Here is a 16,597-nt window from a genome sequence, read left to right as displayed (position 1 = left end):
TGTGTTGTATTCAAACATGTTGCTACAAAAGTAATCAAAGGCAGGATAAGAGACCTGAGATACAATAATTCAACATATCGTATATTCAGGACCAATGGCAGGATTCTAGAAATACCGAGGTCATGAATAAAAAACTTTCAAACCATCTAGAAAACTATTTTTTATATTTAACTAATATTCTGCAAATTGTATCTGATCTTCCAATATGATGGTCTGAAATCTGTCAAAACCTTCACACTGCATGGTTTGCAATGCCAGTAGACAATATTCAACCACTTTATTTCTTATTCTTATTATTACCGGTAATTGAATTTCTGTGACTAAAATCATATTTCAAGCCATTTGGTCAAAAACATAAGAGTCTACAGCCATGCTAGCAGCTCTGTGAGGCTGCACAGAGATGCTTTGTAAAATGCTAATGCTAGCATGCTTACATACTGAATTTTAGCAGGTATAATGTTCACCATGGTCACAAGTTTAGTTAAGCATGCCAGCATTTGTTAATTAGCAGTAAACACAAAGAAGAGCAGAGGCTGATAAGAATGTTATTGGTTTTGGAAGTATTTGATCACAACTTAAAGGGATATGCCACCGTTTGTTGAAATAAGGCTTATCACGGTCTCCCCTAGCTATAGATAGGTGGGCCAACGCATTTTTTGTGTATGCATTGTTTTAGTCCGGTGCAAGCATGTGAGCAGACAAAAAAAACAACCTAATTACTTGCACTGAGACAAAAAAATGCGTTGGCCCACCTATCTACAGCCAGGGTAGATTGTGATCAGCCCTATTTCAACAAACGGTGGCGTATTCCTTTAAAGCCCAATGTGTGGAATATGTGTGGAATTGTCAAGCCAACCCAAATTCCTGGAAAAGAAATACAGAAGACATGACCTCAGTGTACTCAATGGTACTGTGTATACCATGTAAAAAGGCAAGAAAAAAGTGTGACATTATTCACATTTGGCACATGTGCTTAATGATATGACAAGACCTTTAGAGGCAAATCAAACATGGCATAAGTACTCAGTGAGTGGTGTTAAAGTGTCAATACTGTGTCTCCCGTCAGTACTGCAACCGTTTTTTAGCCATATACGCACTGCTGACTTGGTTCATTATGACGAGGGCATTGAGAGCAGAACAGAGTGCCAACAGGTACCAGGTGTATTCCCCGACTGCTGCAGTGAACCAAGCAGAGCTCAGGCCGAGGAGTAGGCTGGCACTGCCCAGCAGGTATGTGACGAGTCCAGACGCTGCATGGTACCGTTTGAGTTTGGCCAGGGACCAGCCTTTGGCCAGAGAGTGGTAGATGAGAGGCACAGCTGCCAAAGACTGCAGCCCCACCACACACACTGTGAGCAGGCCCAGCAGACCGTGCCACGAGGTGAAGTGGGGTTTACCATTCAGGTGTTTGTTGTAAGAGATGGCTGTCAAACCCAGGACTGCACAGGACACACTGAGGCACTGCAGGATCCAGTGAACACGACCTTTTGTCTTGTGTGGAAACCTTTTGATGGGTGAGCCATACGGGGAGAAGAGGAGTATGGCTTCTGTCATGAAGAAGGAGAACTAGTGGGAAAGGAAAAACAGTTAAATGGGTCTGCTACACACGAGTACTTTCATTGTTAATTCATCTTTTGGTCTGTAAAATATACAATTTCCCAAAACCCAAGTTGACAAATCCAAATTGCACGTTTGAGAAGGACTAGTGAATTGTTAGCATTTTTCTTATAAATGCCTTAAACTATTCACAGGTAACAAAACGGTTGCTATATGTTTCTATTGATATACCAACTGATTAACTGAATGTTTCAGCTCTAAAAATGAGAATTTAAATGTTTGAATGAACTTATTTCTGTGTAATGAATGTGTTTACACCTGAAAATATTCATTATGAAAGCTTTTAACTTACAGCTAGTGTCATAAAGAAGGGATGCCAGGAAAACCAACCTAAAATAAAACAAACAGATAAAATCAAATTAACAAATGGTATGCTATCAAGTAACTTAGCTACTACCATCATGAAGATGATTGAATAACAGCACTCACTGGTACCCGGTCGAGACAGAACTGCGATGAACACAGTGAAGACGATGCAGATAAAGTGGGTCAGCACTGCGGAAGCTGTTCTGGTAAAACCGTAGAGACGAGGCTCACTTTCAGTCTCTTTGTTGTGAACCATGTTAAAGACAATTTAAGTGGCCTTCGGCAGCTCACTTGCTACCGACCCACACCACAACTTGTCACCTAAAGTGAACTGGCAGTTTCCGCCAAAGAGAAGCGGAAGTGATGGTGAAAGTAACAAAGTAATCGTTACCTCCTCGTGCTGAAGTCTTGTGGATTAAAAGCATAGAGAATACGGGACTTTTAATAACAGAATAGTCAGGTTAGAAACTGTCAAATAGCGGTAACTTTACGTTTCTCCTCTCATCCATGATCTTCGCCAGCCAGAAATAAATACAACTTCCGGTGAGTTATTCTCAGAATAAAGCGTTGTCTTGCCAATCCATCATCTCAATAAACTACAAAAACCTCAAAACACCACCACACTGCATGTGTGTTTTTATGGTCATATTATCCCCAGTTTTTTCATTGAACCCCCCTTTTACGTGTAAATGTATGCACGGTCAAAACTGGATTAACAATCAGGCAAAGCTGGCAACTGCCCCATTGTATGTCAGTTCATTTGTCTTCATTTGATAACAGTAACGGCAAATTTGTCTGGGAATATGCCCCCATTTAAGTAATTATTAAAAGGCATGATAAGAGCCTTAAAGCCAATTTTTCATTATTACCTTTGTCTTTCTGTGTCAGCATTTACACACAGCACATTCCTAAATCTTTTGTGTTTGACTAAATTACACAAATAGGGGTAAACTGGCCTTGTTGCCCAATAGCAGGTTTATTCGTCCTTGTGTACTCTACAGATTAAAGACCTCACACACCCATTGCCCACCCACATAGTGTTTTGTGATATATTTTGTGTGATTAAACCTCATCTGAGGACTGTGTGGCCGCATTCTAGCTGTGCTTGATTTACATCAGTCTGACCCTCAAATAGTTTTGCACTTGTTGGGCAGGTAACACCTTTATCATTCGTATTACGAAATTTAGTACCTCAAGTTATTCTATCATAACTCCATCAATCTTCAACCTGAACAGAAGTCTAAGTAGCCAGAATAAATGAAAACACGTATGGGTTTGCAGGGGTGCAGGGGTGTGCAGACTCCACACAGACCTTTCATTGCCACTTAATAAGAAATAAATCATAACCAAACAGACTTTTAACAAGGAGCTTTGGAAGTCTCACTGCACTGAGCAGCATCTGCTCAGAGTTGTGACTGGCTCTCATATTTGAATGTGAAACAGAAATAGATTAATGGCCCAACAATGAGGTGGCACTTTCAGATTCCAAATGTGAACCCAAACCATCTAGATAGTGATTTTACCATCCCTCAATCAGCCCAACTAATATTATTCAGATTTGTTGTAGGTGGAAAAGAGTTGTAGCAGTGAGTCCATATCTCTTTGAATACAAATAGTTAGCTCTTTCCGAACTAGGTCACGCTTTTATTCTGAAATTTGAATTCCCGGAAATTATCTTTGTTTATTCTGGTTAATTTAACGAACCTGCTCCTGGCTGACGTGGATGTCTCCTTGAATGATTATGTATTTAAGGAAAACACACTTTTTGTTCTGTATGCATCAGCCCCGGAGCAAAGTTGCATTTACAGTTGTTGCTTACCCATTCTTTAGAATATCATTTAAATAGTTTTGCTACTCGAAAAATCACAAAACCGTGCAGTCAACGGATAGCCAAGTAAGCCTAGCCTATTAGTGAGGGTAAATTATTTCAGTTTGGTGTTGTTAGTTGATCCGTATGGCTAAGGATGGGATGTCTCGGATTTATATCACCCATTCCACATCCAGGAGTATAGTGGACACTAGTCAGCTTTTCATAGGTTATTGTGCTCCAATTACTCTCTCATTTGCTTGTGACTCCGCAGGGCCTCCACACACTGGGCATACAGAGCAAGAAAACAACAACATGCTCATTCAGGACATCCCCCCTCTTTGTTTTTCCTCTGTCTGTCTTTCACACACACATTTTATAGACACATTATGCCCACCAAACACAGTGCCAAATGGTCTCTTCATGCTTAAACATATAAAAATGAAGTCTAATTATAGATTGACAAAGTTTACTGTGTTTATGTACAGCAACAATACCACAGTATAAAAATGCTCCATTACAAGTATCTTGCATTCTAAATTTCACTGAAGTAAAAGTACATAATTATTAGCAACAAAATGTACTTGAGTACTCAGTTGATGTGCTTAGTTACTTTCCAACACGTTTAAATATGTTTTTGTTTTCAAAAAGGCTTTAACGGTGTTTTGGCTAACACCAAAACTGGTGCAGGGCACATTGACTTCATTTTATAAAATAAAGTACAAGTGCATTGTATTAGAATTACCAGTATTAGTAGCAGTAGTAGTAGAGAAAGTGCACTGTTCAGATTTACTCACACCTCTTAATGTTCCCTCTGTGTCACAATGGGATCTTGCTTTCCTCTCTCTACAAAGACTGAATGAAGAAAATAAGAGAGTGGCACTCTCAACCATGGCTTTCCAACATAGGCCCTTCTTTATCTGCCCCCATGTTTAAGCCTGGGGGCTTTTTCCTGCATTGAGTGAATTCCAAATGGCCCTTAAACATTAAACAGTCCATTCATTCCAAATGGAAATATCCATCATTTGAGAAAAGTGACTCCCTCTTTTTCAGATTGATCATTAGTGTCATTCATTTGGAAATTAAAGCACATTATAGTGACTAATTTAAATCCCTTTTTTTTTTTAAAGAAAATTCAAATATTTTTGCAGACTGTGATTTTGTTAATTAAATTGTGAATTTGTTTATTTAAATCCTAAAGAGCTTTGAAGCGCAATTTATCCAAACATTCAACTCACTCTTTAATACTAAAATATCCTTTATAAAGGGCTTATAAATTGTAACTAATGTCTTTATCAATGGTTCATAAATCATTTACTAATAGCCTACTTTATAAATTAGTTATAAGAGCAATGGTTGCCAGGTTGGGAAAAATCCCCCATTTCATGGTGCTTATCCTTTTGTATTTGGTAAAAACCATACAGTCTATGGTAAAAACACAATAATATTGGTAATGCATAAACAAATACAGTGTAATAGACCCTAAAGTCTGAAGTTATACATTAATTAATGGTTTATTAGTGATCTTCAAAGCATTAGAACATAATTTATTAACCATTAAAAAATACTTCATAAAGTGTGATTTATTAGAAAACTACAATGGACTCCATGTTTATTATAGCGTAGGCTGGGCTATAGCCTACTTTTTATTGACCCGTCCATCGTTGTACGTACATAGTACAAAGCTATAGGCTACTTCCTACTGTGAGACCACAGAGGATGTTCCTCCTGTGGTGCCTCCCTCAGGATGGTTTAATACACATACCAGATTAGACGGTAATCCCACACTCACAATGTGCATGCGCAAACTAAAGTGCGTGCGACGGACGACGGACGGTTCGGTGTTAATACAAACAACTAACTGCGTTCACTCTCCAAATCCCCTGTACGAGAATTGGTGATGATGAATTACACGAGGTAAGGTCTTTTCTTTAACGGTTTTTCTGTCAGCAAATCCGGACATTTATTCTGGTGTGTCAACTGAGTTTGTCGCCCCGTTTCAGACAGGATTTAACCGGGTTGTCCCGTTACAGGCTGAGCTGCACTTTGCAACAAATGACAAATAAAGTAGAGTCTAAACTTTATAGTTTAAGCCACGTTTGCTCAGTTTCACACGTACGTAATTTAAGAGAAAACCAGCAGAATATGCATGAATGATCCCTGGTACAATGTGTTGCCCTGTGTGGATAATTGTGCCGTGTGGTGACCCACTTGGCAGATTGAGCGCCGGGTTGTTCATATTCAAGTCACAATGCAGCTCCACAGGGAAACGAATGAAACGTTTAAAGTTTCTAATGCATCTGTGAACATTTTATTATTCTTCCTGGTGATACGCCAGAAGAATGTGTACTCAGTTGTACAGCTCAGAAAAGTAGTGTTTGCTATGTGCTATATCTGTCACAAGGGGTGGAATAAGTAATCAGATGCTTTACTTAAGTAAAAGTAGCAATACCACAATTAGTAGAGGTCCTGGGTAAGATATGTATGCACTTCATTTAGCGGAGAATATCTCAACTGTTATAGACTAATGTGACCCCATTGAACAACGTGGGATGTGTGCCAAAAATCTCTACCCGGGACGAAAGTCCTGAAAATTACCACAACAGGTGACACTATTATCACACCGGTTACAGGTGAATGGGACTTTTTCCTTCCCTTTATAGACATTTCTACCAGATTATCTTCATATTAAGATAAATACTTTTTGTATTACACTTTGTCTAAAAAATAAAATAAAATATGCAAATGAGGCAATATCTCATTAAATATGCGTACATATAAACCCTTGAAGTTACAGATTTTCTGAGGTGATAACAATGTTCACAATGACCATGATTATAAGGTTACAAAAGAGTGTAAGCATTGATGTAAAGAAAATGGCTAAAAAACAGCCATACAACTAGCAACATACAGGAATTGCCAGTTATTTATTAACCTAAACTTTAAAAGCTTACATTTCCTACCTGTTCTAAATATTGCTGTCATTACCTCCAACTTTTTTTTTTCAACAAAAGTTTTCTTGGCAGCCATAGTAGAGCACATGGCTGTCAAGCAAGATGACATGTGAGATCAAGAAAAGTAAGGAAATCTACTCTTTATTCTTTGTGTTGGAATGTACAGTACACTATTACGTGTCATTATCATATGAGTTGTAATTTTGTGTATTTAAATAATTATAATTAATTTGTATCAGTTTTATATTTAATTTGGTATGTATTGTAGCTAGCTAACTGCTAGCTGCTAGTGTTTTTTTTTTTGCAAAATGGGGAAAATGTTATCACCAGTACATCACAACTTGTGATCACATAGTCTCAGACAAGTTGATGAAATTACAGTGTCTTCATGTCATGAAGTTATTCCTCACAAAGAACAGATAAGTTAGTACATACCAATTACTCATATTTGAAACCTTATTTTACAAAATTCCAAAAGATCTGGAGAGAGTGAGAGAACAACTTATCCATCCTCCAAGAGCTCTGGCTGATATCTGCATAGCGCTGTGAGACGAGCTCACACAGTGTCTCCCAGCACTACATGTGCTGACTGGGTGCAATACAACCAGCAAAATATCAACCATACTTGCAGCTCTGAACACTGTCAGCAAACCAGACAACTCTTCTCTGATTCTCAATTTTAACTGTCCACAGCTAACAGAGAGTGCAATACAAATGGAGGAAACATTCTTGGTCAAATGTCTCAAACATCAACGGACATGGAGACATTTGACGACCTGCGCATTGCTGCGTTCGATAGTAATGCCCTTAAGATGGACTTTGAGAGGACCGCTTGCACCTCAACTAATGCAAGAAAACATATACAAAGAGCCTATTATCAACAGGAGCTTTGGGTCCAAGCACCATTTACAGACGCCACCTCGATCTTAAATGCAGATGCTTATGGTTTTGTAAGAAAGAGCAGTTTATCAGTACCTGGATTGTAATCTCAATAACCTGAAGGTTTGCCAGATCCCTGCTCGTGTGGCAAGTATGCACACAAGAATGGGTGTCCCTGTCGGGTAGCTGGTATCCGTTGTTGCAATGCAAATGCAAGGGAGGCTATAGTATACCTGGACTCTGTTGTGAAAGTTTTACCTTGCAACACAGGGAATAAACCTGTTGTTAAGTTAACGATCCAATGATAATAGCAAGGTTGGATATAAAATCTCTGTATATTAATCAAATGCTTGTTTTCTTTCTTTTAAAAAAAGTCCCTTGTTTGTATACAATTGTATTTATAATTTTCCATTCAATACAGCACAACACAGGACATCCCCTAAGTTTAATGTACAAACAATGCTGCATATTCTATAAAATAATCACCATAGCTGTATAATAAACAGTGGAGGAAATGTAGGACATTTTTTTCCTAGAAACACAGTGAAGAAGAAGTATAAAGTAGCGTAAAATAGAAATACTCAAGTAAAGTACAAGTACCTTAAATTTGTACAGTATATGAGTAAACATTCCACCACTGTTTGTCACGCACTCAGCACCTGTTGCTGTCGTACATGCGTACGTGACATTATATTTGTTTGAAAACTTAAAACCACTGTGTTCCATTGTGTTGCCAGTTATTTATGAAACAATGGATTTAAGGTTGTTTTGTTCTTTCTGGAATTAATAATTGAAATGGTACTGGCCCACTTTTATGCAGTTTTGTTTCAGTGTCACGCACAGAAAAACAGTATGAGTCCAGGATTGCAGAGGATTATACCATGTCATCTTGTCCCACATTTTATAATAATCATAGCAATCCTGGCATCAGATAACAAAGGTTAATCTCTTGTTTTTCCATTTGTAAAGCACGTCTGTAAGCATGGATGTTGATTTTATGAATGTTATTGCCTGAATTGAAACTGATTCAGATGTTTAAGATTATTTATGTGAAACTGATCCATACATGTATTAATTGTATTGTACTTGTGTATGCTTTTAAACTGTCTTGCAGCTCCTAAGGACTTAGTGGCCTCCCCTGACCTGACCTAGTGCTTTCCTCGCTCCAAATACTGTACATTTGATCAAAGCCCGACATTCACAACATCCTTATTAAGGATGCAAGGGTGCACATAATGCTGTTTCCTCTTTGGGCTGGATGTATACCCATAGCCTACTAGCTCATGGGCAGCAAGTGCTCAATTGACATGTCAGAGTCTGTATCAGCGACAGGATGTCTAAATGTGAGCTGATTGAGCTGAAGGACCTCAGTGTAAATGATCCCATTGAGCTGGCTGCTCCTGCGGCCCGCACAGCCCCACCACCTGTAAACCCGGGTCAGCCAAGCCTCTTCCATGTCGTCCGTCTGGTCGGAGACAGCGTCAGCATCGAGGCACCCCAGGGCCAGATAGAAGAGGCTGGAGTGGGTCATGACTTCCAGCCGTACAGTCACACCCATCTCACCTGGTGTGACCTGTGTGGAGAATTCATCTGGGGTCTTTATAAGCAAAGTTTACGCTGCGCCAGTAAGTAACTTGTCCATGCAAATTTGTTCAGAGTGTAAGTCTGGTAATATTTTCCCCTTGTGCCATAGACCTTTGTTGTTATTAAAAGCACATCAATGAGCCAAAATGTTGTGCTGAGCGACATGTTCCTTTAATACCATTAACATGTGCTCTGTAGTTTATTTTGAGTCAGGCCCACATTCACCGTCCTGCTGCCAGATATGCTCACTAGAGCACCAAATGTGTATTAATCCACAGCTAAAAATAGTCCCCAACAAACTCATTATTTACTCCTGTTTGTAACATTTGTTAAAACTATACATTGCAATTACATTATTTAGTAATATTTAAAAATGAAAGTAAATATTAGAAAATTGGTTTTCTTTTTATAGATTTAAGTCTTTAGTAGGAACAAATGGGCTTGGTGCTGAGAGCCACAGACAGGTTGGGAAGTATGGAGACAAGGTGGGACGAATATTTGATTTTGGGTATAAGAAAAATGTAGAATAACACTAGCCTTGTCCTTTATGTTTGACGGTTAAATGATGAGAAGATTTTTCTGCAACCCTTGACCTAAAAAGCAAAGAGTACCAGCCACTTCATCGTTATTGCATGTGACACAATGACGTACAGTACAAGGATGCCTTGAATCGTCATGTACCTGCATATGTGATTAATAGACATAGTGAACCATTGTGGTTGCTCACTTAAGGTCGTAAAGAACACTGGTATTAAAATAAATCCTTTAGCCTTATTAGAAATGGCTTAAAATGCCCTCAGATAAAAGCCTAAATCAGCTCTGTAGCCTCATAATAACTAAGTAATGTCCATCCAAAGCTCAAAGAGCTGTGACGTAGTCTTCACTTTCCAGTATCACCAGAATGCAGGATGCTCGTGTTATTTTTCTATTCATGAGAAACTTTATCACAGAGTTTGTACTAATCTGTAGGAAGCTCTGGCAAGCTTCATGTTGGAACATTTCTGTCCCAGTTCAACCAAGAAATGAACTGCTGTCGCACTTAGAAACAAACTTGACAGAGTGAAAACAGCTTATAATTAACATCCCATTAAATCTCAAACATGGGCAATTTTTATTTTGTAGATACAAACATTTTGGCATGTTGCTTACATAACATAGATAATGCATCTAGGTTAATGTGTTTGGGGTAATGTTTTTCAGCACAGTGACAGATTACTGAACAAAATTCAAAGAGGGCTCTACACAACACACGTTGACCGCTAGCCAAAATATAATTAAGAATTTTCTCTCTCTCTCTCTCTCTCTCTCTCTCTCTCTCTCTCTCTCTCTCTCTCTCTCTCTCTCTCTCTCTCTTTTCTCAGACTGCAGTTACACTTGTCACTACCGCTGCCGACCATTCATCCAGCTGGACTGCAGCACAGATAATTTGTTAACAAACAAGGAAGATTTCTCTATCGACTCCCTCGAGACAGACACAAATGTGGTGAGAAACCAAGCTACAATCACATATTTTATCAATAGTACATTTGTATAGCAAGCTGTCTTTATTGGATTGTTTTAGGCGAGTAGGTCAAAGCAGATGGAGGCCACCAGATTGTCCGCTGCTGTCCACTGAGTGTCACTGTGCCATATGTCCTCAAAGACGCTGGTTTTATTACCTCCTCATTGTCAATGCATCCATAGAGAACGTAATTTAGGAGAGAGCTAAGGGGAGGGAATAACTTAACAACTTTACAATAAAACAGCTGCCTTTATTTCAGAACCACACAAAACAAATCTAGGACCAAGACAAGTTATCAGATAGTTATCAGAAAGGATTGGTTCACCGTTTTTCAGCTCGCTCAGACAATATTAATATGAAGTCTACCATCATGTCAAATGGGGCATTCAGCAAAAATCAGAAAAGTTGATTTATCATGATTTTTAAAGCCCTCATACAGACTCATTAGGATATAATGGCCCCCATCTGAGTATCTCCACCCATGGCTTAGAACTACCTTTGCAAAGGTGCTCCATATTTTTCTCACAAGCCAATCAGAGCAGACTTTTTCAGGAGGATGGCTTAAAGACACTAAAACGGAGCGTTTCAGACAGAGGGTGAACACAGGTACGCTATATTCAAACAGACAATAGAAGAAAAATAATGTGTTTTTTTAAAACATTAAAGTATGTAAACATGTTCTTGTAGAAACCCAACATACAAGTATGCACATGAAAATTTGCATATTATATCCCCTTTAAAACACAGCATGGATATGTGGCAGAATGGTGAATTTCTCAAGAAATAAAGCTATTGGTGGAGTTGTGATATGGTTAGTTATATATGGAAACTACATTTTAATGTGAATATGTACACACACATCAGCAATAATGTTGGGTGAAACTTTTTCATTTAGGATCATTTGAGCAGCTCTCCTGTAGGGGTGGGCTGGCCGTTTAGACATCTTTATGAGGTTTTATTGTCAGGGAGGAGCAAATGGAAATGCTGAGGTCAAAAGAGCTGTTAGCAGCATCAGATCTCTCGAGGCAGAAGAAAGGACAGAGGAGAGCTAAATAAATTCTGACATATAACTTTTGGCAATGACAAAAATCTAATAAAGTTCACTGGAACCTCGGAGATGACCTGGGGAAGCACAGCAAGTACTGACACATTCTGCAGTCAGGAGGACAGTAGCTCAGAGCTGGAACCATATTTTACTGCATATACGTCTTTCTTTCACAAGGTAAGAAGATCAGCGGTGAGGCTATGGCATGATTCAAAGGCACAAAGCTGTTTTCACTTTCTGGTTAACTATATAAAATCACGTATTTATTTTCTAACCACAGACAAAAAGCTTGATTTGGTTTTACTTTTATTTCCATGCACCTGTTCTCTGTCACTTTCTCTCCATCCTCAACGCTCACTTGTGAGGACAAGCTTTCTGCTGACGTTATGTGGCCTATTTGCTGCTCTTTTCTTTTTAGGACGAACAGATCGATTGGGGTAACCGGGCATTGACTGTTAGTGAGATTCAACAGAAGGTTAAGGAGTATAATGCACAGATCAACAGCAATCTCTACATGATGGTTGTGAGTGACTAATAAAATTGTTTTCTTTGAACATTCATCCATGCACAAATGTGTACATGAACTGTATTTAAATTGTAATAAAGGTGACCTCTAGTTCACCCAGTAAGAGCGTGCGCCCCATGTAGGCTGAGTCCTATGCAGAGTCTCGGGTTTGAGTCCGACCTGCGGCCCTTTGCTGTGTGTCATCCCCCATCTCTCTCCCACCTTTCCTGTCTATCTACTGTCACTATGAAATAAAAGGAAAACCCCCCAAAAAAAATAATCTTAAAAAAATAAATAAAAAAGAGATGTGTACTTGAGACTTGGCGACTTGGACTCTAGTCGACTGTAGTCACTGTTTTGATAGTCTACATCCATGATGTTCCACTTTGGAAATCCCGCCGGATTTAAAATTGGCCGGAATTCTCCTTTAACTCTTTTCAGCCAGATGTCCGTTAGCTTGCATTTTGTTTGTGTTGGAATTTTAAACTCCAGTCAATTTGTGAGGACTATGGTTAACTGCTCCTCAGGTCTCTGCAGGGTAAATCCAGACAGCTAGCTAGACTGTCTGTCCAATCTGAGTTTTCTGTTGCTCGACTAAAACAACTTTTGAACGTACACCAATCCCGGAATGCTGTGTGGACTAGCCAGACCCTCCTCCGCAGCGCTGTGAAGGAGGGTCTGGCAAAGCAAGACTACTGTTTTGATGACTTGCAACTTGACTTGACAAAAAATAAATGACTTGAGACTCAACTTGGACTTGTAAGTAAATGACTCAAGACTTGACTTGAGGCGGGATGACTCGGATGCCTTGCGTGTATTCATACGTTTGAATGTTAGCTGTTATATATATAAAATTATATAATTTAATGTTGTCATGTTTCTGTCTAGCACCATCAAGCATGTGATTGTCATGATTGGATAACTGGTTGTCAGTCAAACTCCTTACTATGGCAACACTTAACCTCAAAAAACCCTGATGCAGCCTCGTTAATGGCTGTGTCTGTGCCACGAGAAATCAAGGGTGGAGTGTGTCTGTGTATGTTGGATTTCTATGGATGGTTATTTGAAGGTGCTGTTAGGTGCGATAGCTAAAAAAATTAACTTTAAAAAAAACAAAATGTTGATAATCTCTACCAAACACTCTATCGGTGATGACTGTGATTAATGTAGCTATTACACACTTAGTTTAACAAAAGTTATATCACTTACAGCACCTTTTTAAATAGTAGGTGGGAATAAGAAATCCAAATACCTACGCGGCTTAAGAGCTCGATCTGTCAAATAAATATAGATGCACCAAGTTGTAGAATGATACAATGTTGATGTGTCAGTATTTCACTGTTTCAAAAGTGATGGGGAGGGAATATGAAATAAATAAGTAATAATTAGTTTTGCTTTGATTACATTAATTTCACTGAATTTTAAATATAATACATTTGAAATTCATTGTCATACTTATTTTAGTAGTTATACAAACTAGCCAATCATTTTATTAGATGAGCTACTAATACCTTGTCTTTTCTCTTTATAAAGACGATAAAAAAGTGACTTGATTTGGGACTTGACTTGCCTTAACTAAGGACTCGCCTTGATTTGACATAACCTGTGACTAGACTTGCCCCCCCCAAAAAAAAAATAACTTGAGAATTCCTTGAGACCTGGACCAAATGACTCGAGACTTACTTGGGACTTGAACAAAGATGACTTGGTCACAACACTGTTAGTATTTAATAGTTTGCAGACCACTTCAATCCCATTCTTACAATATGTATTTGTCTACCTTGCAGAATAAAGACGGGTCCTACACTGGTTTCATCAAGGTTCACTTTCAGTTAGTCCGTCCAATCTCCCTCCCCCCCTCTCAGAGCCTGTGCTCAACACAGGAGGAAGATCAGCAGGGCAGAGGGATGAAACGGCGGACATCTTTCTACCTCCCCAAAGATGCTGCCAAGCACCTGCATATTAGTTCCCAAACACGTGTGCGAGAAGTCATCGAGGCATTGCTTAACAAGTTCACCGTGGTGGACAACCCGGCCAAGTTTGCCCTGTTTGAACGCGCTGAGAGACAAAGTCAAGGTAGAATCCTCAATAATGTGCAGTTACTGTAAAACAATACAGAACCATGTATTGAATTGAAAGTGCTGAATTTTATTTTGTTTAGTGTACATGCGTAAACTGCCTGATGATGAGTGCCCTCTCTACCTGCGCTTGTGTGCTGGCCCCAGTGAAAAAGTCTTGAGTCTGGTTTTGAAAGAGAATGAGACAGGGGAAGTGAATGTAAGTTTCCATCTGAGAATTAATACATATGATAAACATGTCAATATATGCTGAAAAGCAAATAAATGTACTGTATATACAGATTCTAAAGTGAAAAATTGCTCTCCTCCACAGTGGGACGCTTTTAGTTTTCCTGAGTTGTGCAACTTTTTGCGAATCCTGAAGCGTGAGGAAGAAGAGCATGTGCGGCAGATTGTGAAGCGCTACGCTCTTGCTAGAGACACGATGAAGCAGGCCATGGCAAGGATTACTACTCCTGGTAGTCTTTGAGCGATTCAACTGATCTTAGTATTTTAATATGATGAAGAAACTTCTGCCACTTTGAATACTATTGTTGATTAGCAATGTAAAAGGGAAGGAAAGAGCTCAGACAATGACATTGACAAGGCTTACTGTAGGCCCTGTTCATTTTGTGCAAGCAGAGCCATTGTTGGGAGAATATATTATCTTGGACTTAATTGGATGCAGTTCTTTCTTTTAAAAACGATGCTGCTTGACTCGATTATTTATAGTGGTAATAACTTTTAATCTTTCTGGGCATTTATCATATTTAGTTTCATTTATATTCTGTGAAGCTGTTTGAAAAATGTTGGCACTTTAATAAACCTGTAAATTGGATTTTCAGCAAGTTAAATGTGAAACAATGTGTTTACATTCTAACTATTTAATAAAGTGATGATAGTGGTCATTTTGGTGTTATTGTTTAAATTATAGCCTATATGAAGTACTACGTTTGATAGACTGTGTGTTAGACCAGAAGTCCACATTCTAATGTGCCAAAGCTGAAGTAGGCTACACTATATGGATAAAAGTATGTTGACACCTAATACATTTCATCCATATGTTACAGCTGAACATGTCATTCAAAACCATAGTAATTTATATGTTGTTGTAACAGCCAGGGAGGGGGTGTTCAGGGGTAGATAAAAGGATAATAGTACATGCCACATAAAAGTGGTGTACATCATCTGAAAACTAGGAACCTGAAAAATAATTTCAGATGCAGCTCAGCAGTGTGTGTCAAGTTGTTCTAGTCATAAATCTGAAATAAAAATGTATGAATTAATTAAAATAAACTGTGAAAGTTTATAAGGGCTTAGAACATTATAATGGAAGTATATGATGGCCATTCCCATGCTCATGTACACTATCTCACAAAAGTGAGTACACCACTCACATTTTAGTAAATATTTCATTATATCTTTTAATGGGACAACACTGAAGAAATGACACTTTGCTACAATGTAAAGTATTAAGTGTACAGCTTGTATAACAGTGTAAATGTGCAGTTCCATCAAAATAACTCAACACGCAGCCATTAGTGTCTAAACCGCTGGCAACAAAAGTGAGTACACCCCTATGTTAAATTCCCATAGAGGCAGGCAGATTTTTATTTTTAAAGGCCAGTTAATTCATGGATCCAGGATACTATGCATCTTGATAAAGTTCCCTTGGCCTTTGGAATTAAAATAGCCCCACATCATCACATACCCTTCACCATACCTAGAGATTGGCATGGGGTACTTTCCATAAGATCATCTCTCAATGCAAATCAAACCAGCTATTAGGCTAACTGAAATAAAACCATGCCAATCTCTAGGTCATTATATCTAAATTACTGAAGATTATTTATCTAAAATCTAAGTGTAAAGATATTTTGTTATAGCACCAATTGTCAACCCTACAATATCGCCGCAATATTGATATCGAGGTATTTGTCAAGAATATCGTGATATCTGATTTTCTCCATATCGCCCAGCCCTAAATACAGTTGGGCTCACTAAATCCACAAGTCTCAGTCATACCTAATTTATGCAATTCAAAGACCCCAGTATGCAGAAATATTCATACACATCATTTTAGAATGGGCGAAAATAACACATTTGCCCCAAACTGCATGAGGTTAACATAAAGTGGGCATGTACTGTAATGGGGAGACTTCTTGTTTGTGCTAGTGTATGAGGTGTCATACATATACTTTTGGCTGTAGTGTACCACACCGTTCTCTTTTAATGTATATTAATAGCAGAGACTGTATAAGTCTATGGATAATAGTTAATAGGACAGGCAGCGAGTTTACAGTATATTTTGCCTCCTGTGTTTAGCACATTCTGTCCATGTG

At 38.6% G+C, this 16,597-nt stretch overlaps 2 protein-coding genes across 4 annotated transcripts; one reads left to right on the top strand and one right to left on the bottom strand.

Moving 5' to 3' along the window:
* Positions 1 to 892: 892 nt before the first annotated feature.
* Positions 893 to 2,535, bottom strand: cyb561d2 (cytochrome b561 family, member D2). The gene is made up of 3 exons (XM_028575661.1): positions 2,047 to 2,535; positions 1,910 to 1,947; positions 893 to 1,566 (listed from the first exon to the last, which is right to left on the bottom strand). Exons 1-3 carry the CDS (start codon positions 2,177 to 2,179, stop codon positions 1,063 to 1,065), a joined length of 675 nt encoding a protein of 224 aa, XP_028431462.1. The 5' UTR covers positions 2,180 to 2,535; the 3' UTR covers positions 893 to 1,062.
* On the top strand, positions 2,228 to 15,151 carry rassf1 (Ras association domain family member 1). Of its 3 annotated transcripts, none has more exons than XM_028575658.1 (7): positions 2,228 to 2,466; positions 8,678 to 9,188; positions 10,509 to 10,630; positions 12,112 to 12,216; positions 13,986 to 14,274; positions 14,360 to 14,475; positions 14,590 to 15,151. In XM_028575658.1, exons 2-7 carry the CDS (start codon positions 8,897 to 8,899, stop codon positions 14,743 to 14,745), a joined length of 1,080 nt encoding a protein of 359 aa, XP_028431459.1. In that variant the 5' UTR covers positions 2,228 to 2,466; positions 8,678 to 8,896; the 3' UTR covers positions 14,746 to 15,151. The 3 variants fall into 3 exon arrangements, with proteins under 3 accessions (XP_028431459.1, XP_028431458.1, XP_028431460.1); XM_028575657.1 differs by lacking the exon at positions 2,228 to 2,466 and adding an exon at positions 5,462 to 5,647; XM_028575659.1 differs by lacking the exons at positions 2,228 to 2,466; positions 8,678 to 9,188; positions 10,509 to 10,630 and adding an exon at positions 10,686 to 11,885.
* Positions 15,152 to 16,597: the final 1,446 nt, after the last annotated feature.

The sequence above is a fragment of the Perca flavescens genome, chromosome 4 (genome assembly GCF_004354835.1).
Source record: "Perca flavescens isolate YP-PL-M2 chromosome 4, PFLA_1.0, whole genome shotgun sequence".
NCBI lineage: Eukaryota > Metazoa > Chordata > Actinopteri > Perciformes > Percidae > Perca > Perca flavescens.
Note: the sequence above shows the minus strand (reverse complement) of the source record. Positions and strands in the feature narration are given on the sequence as shown.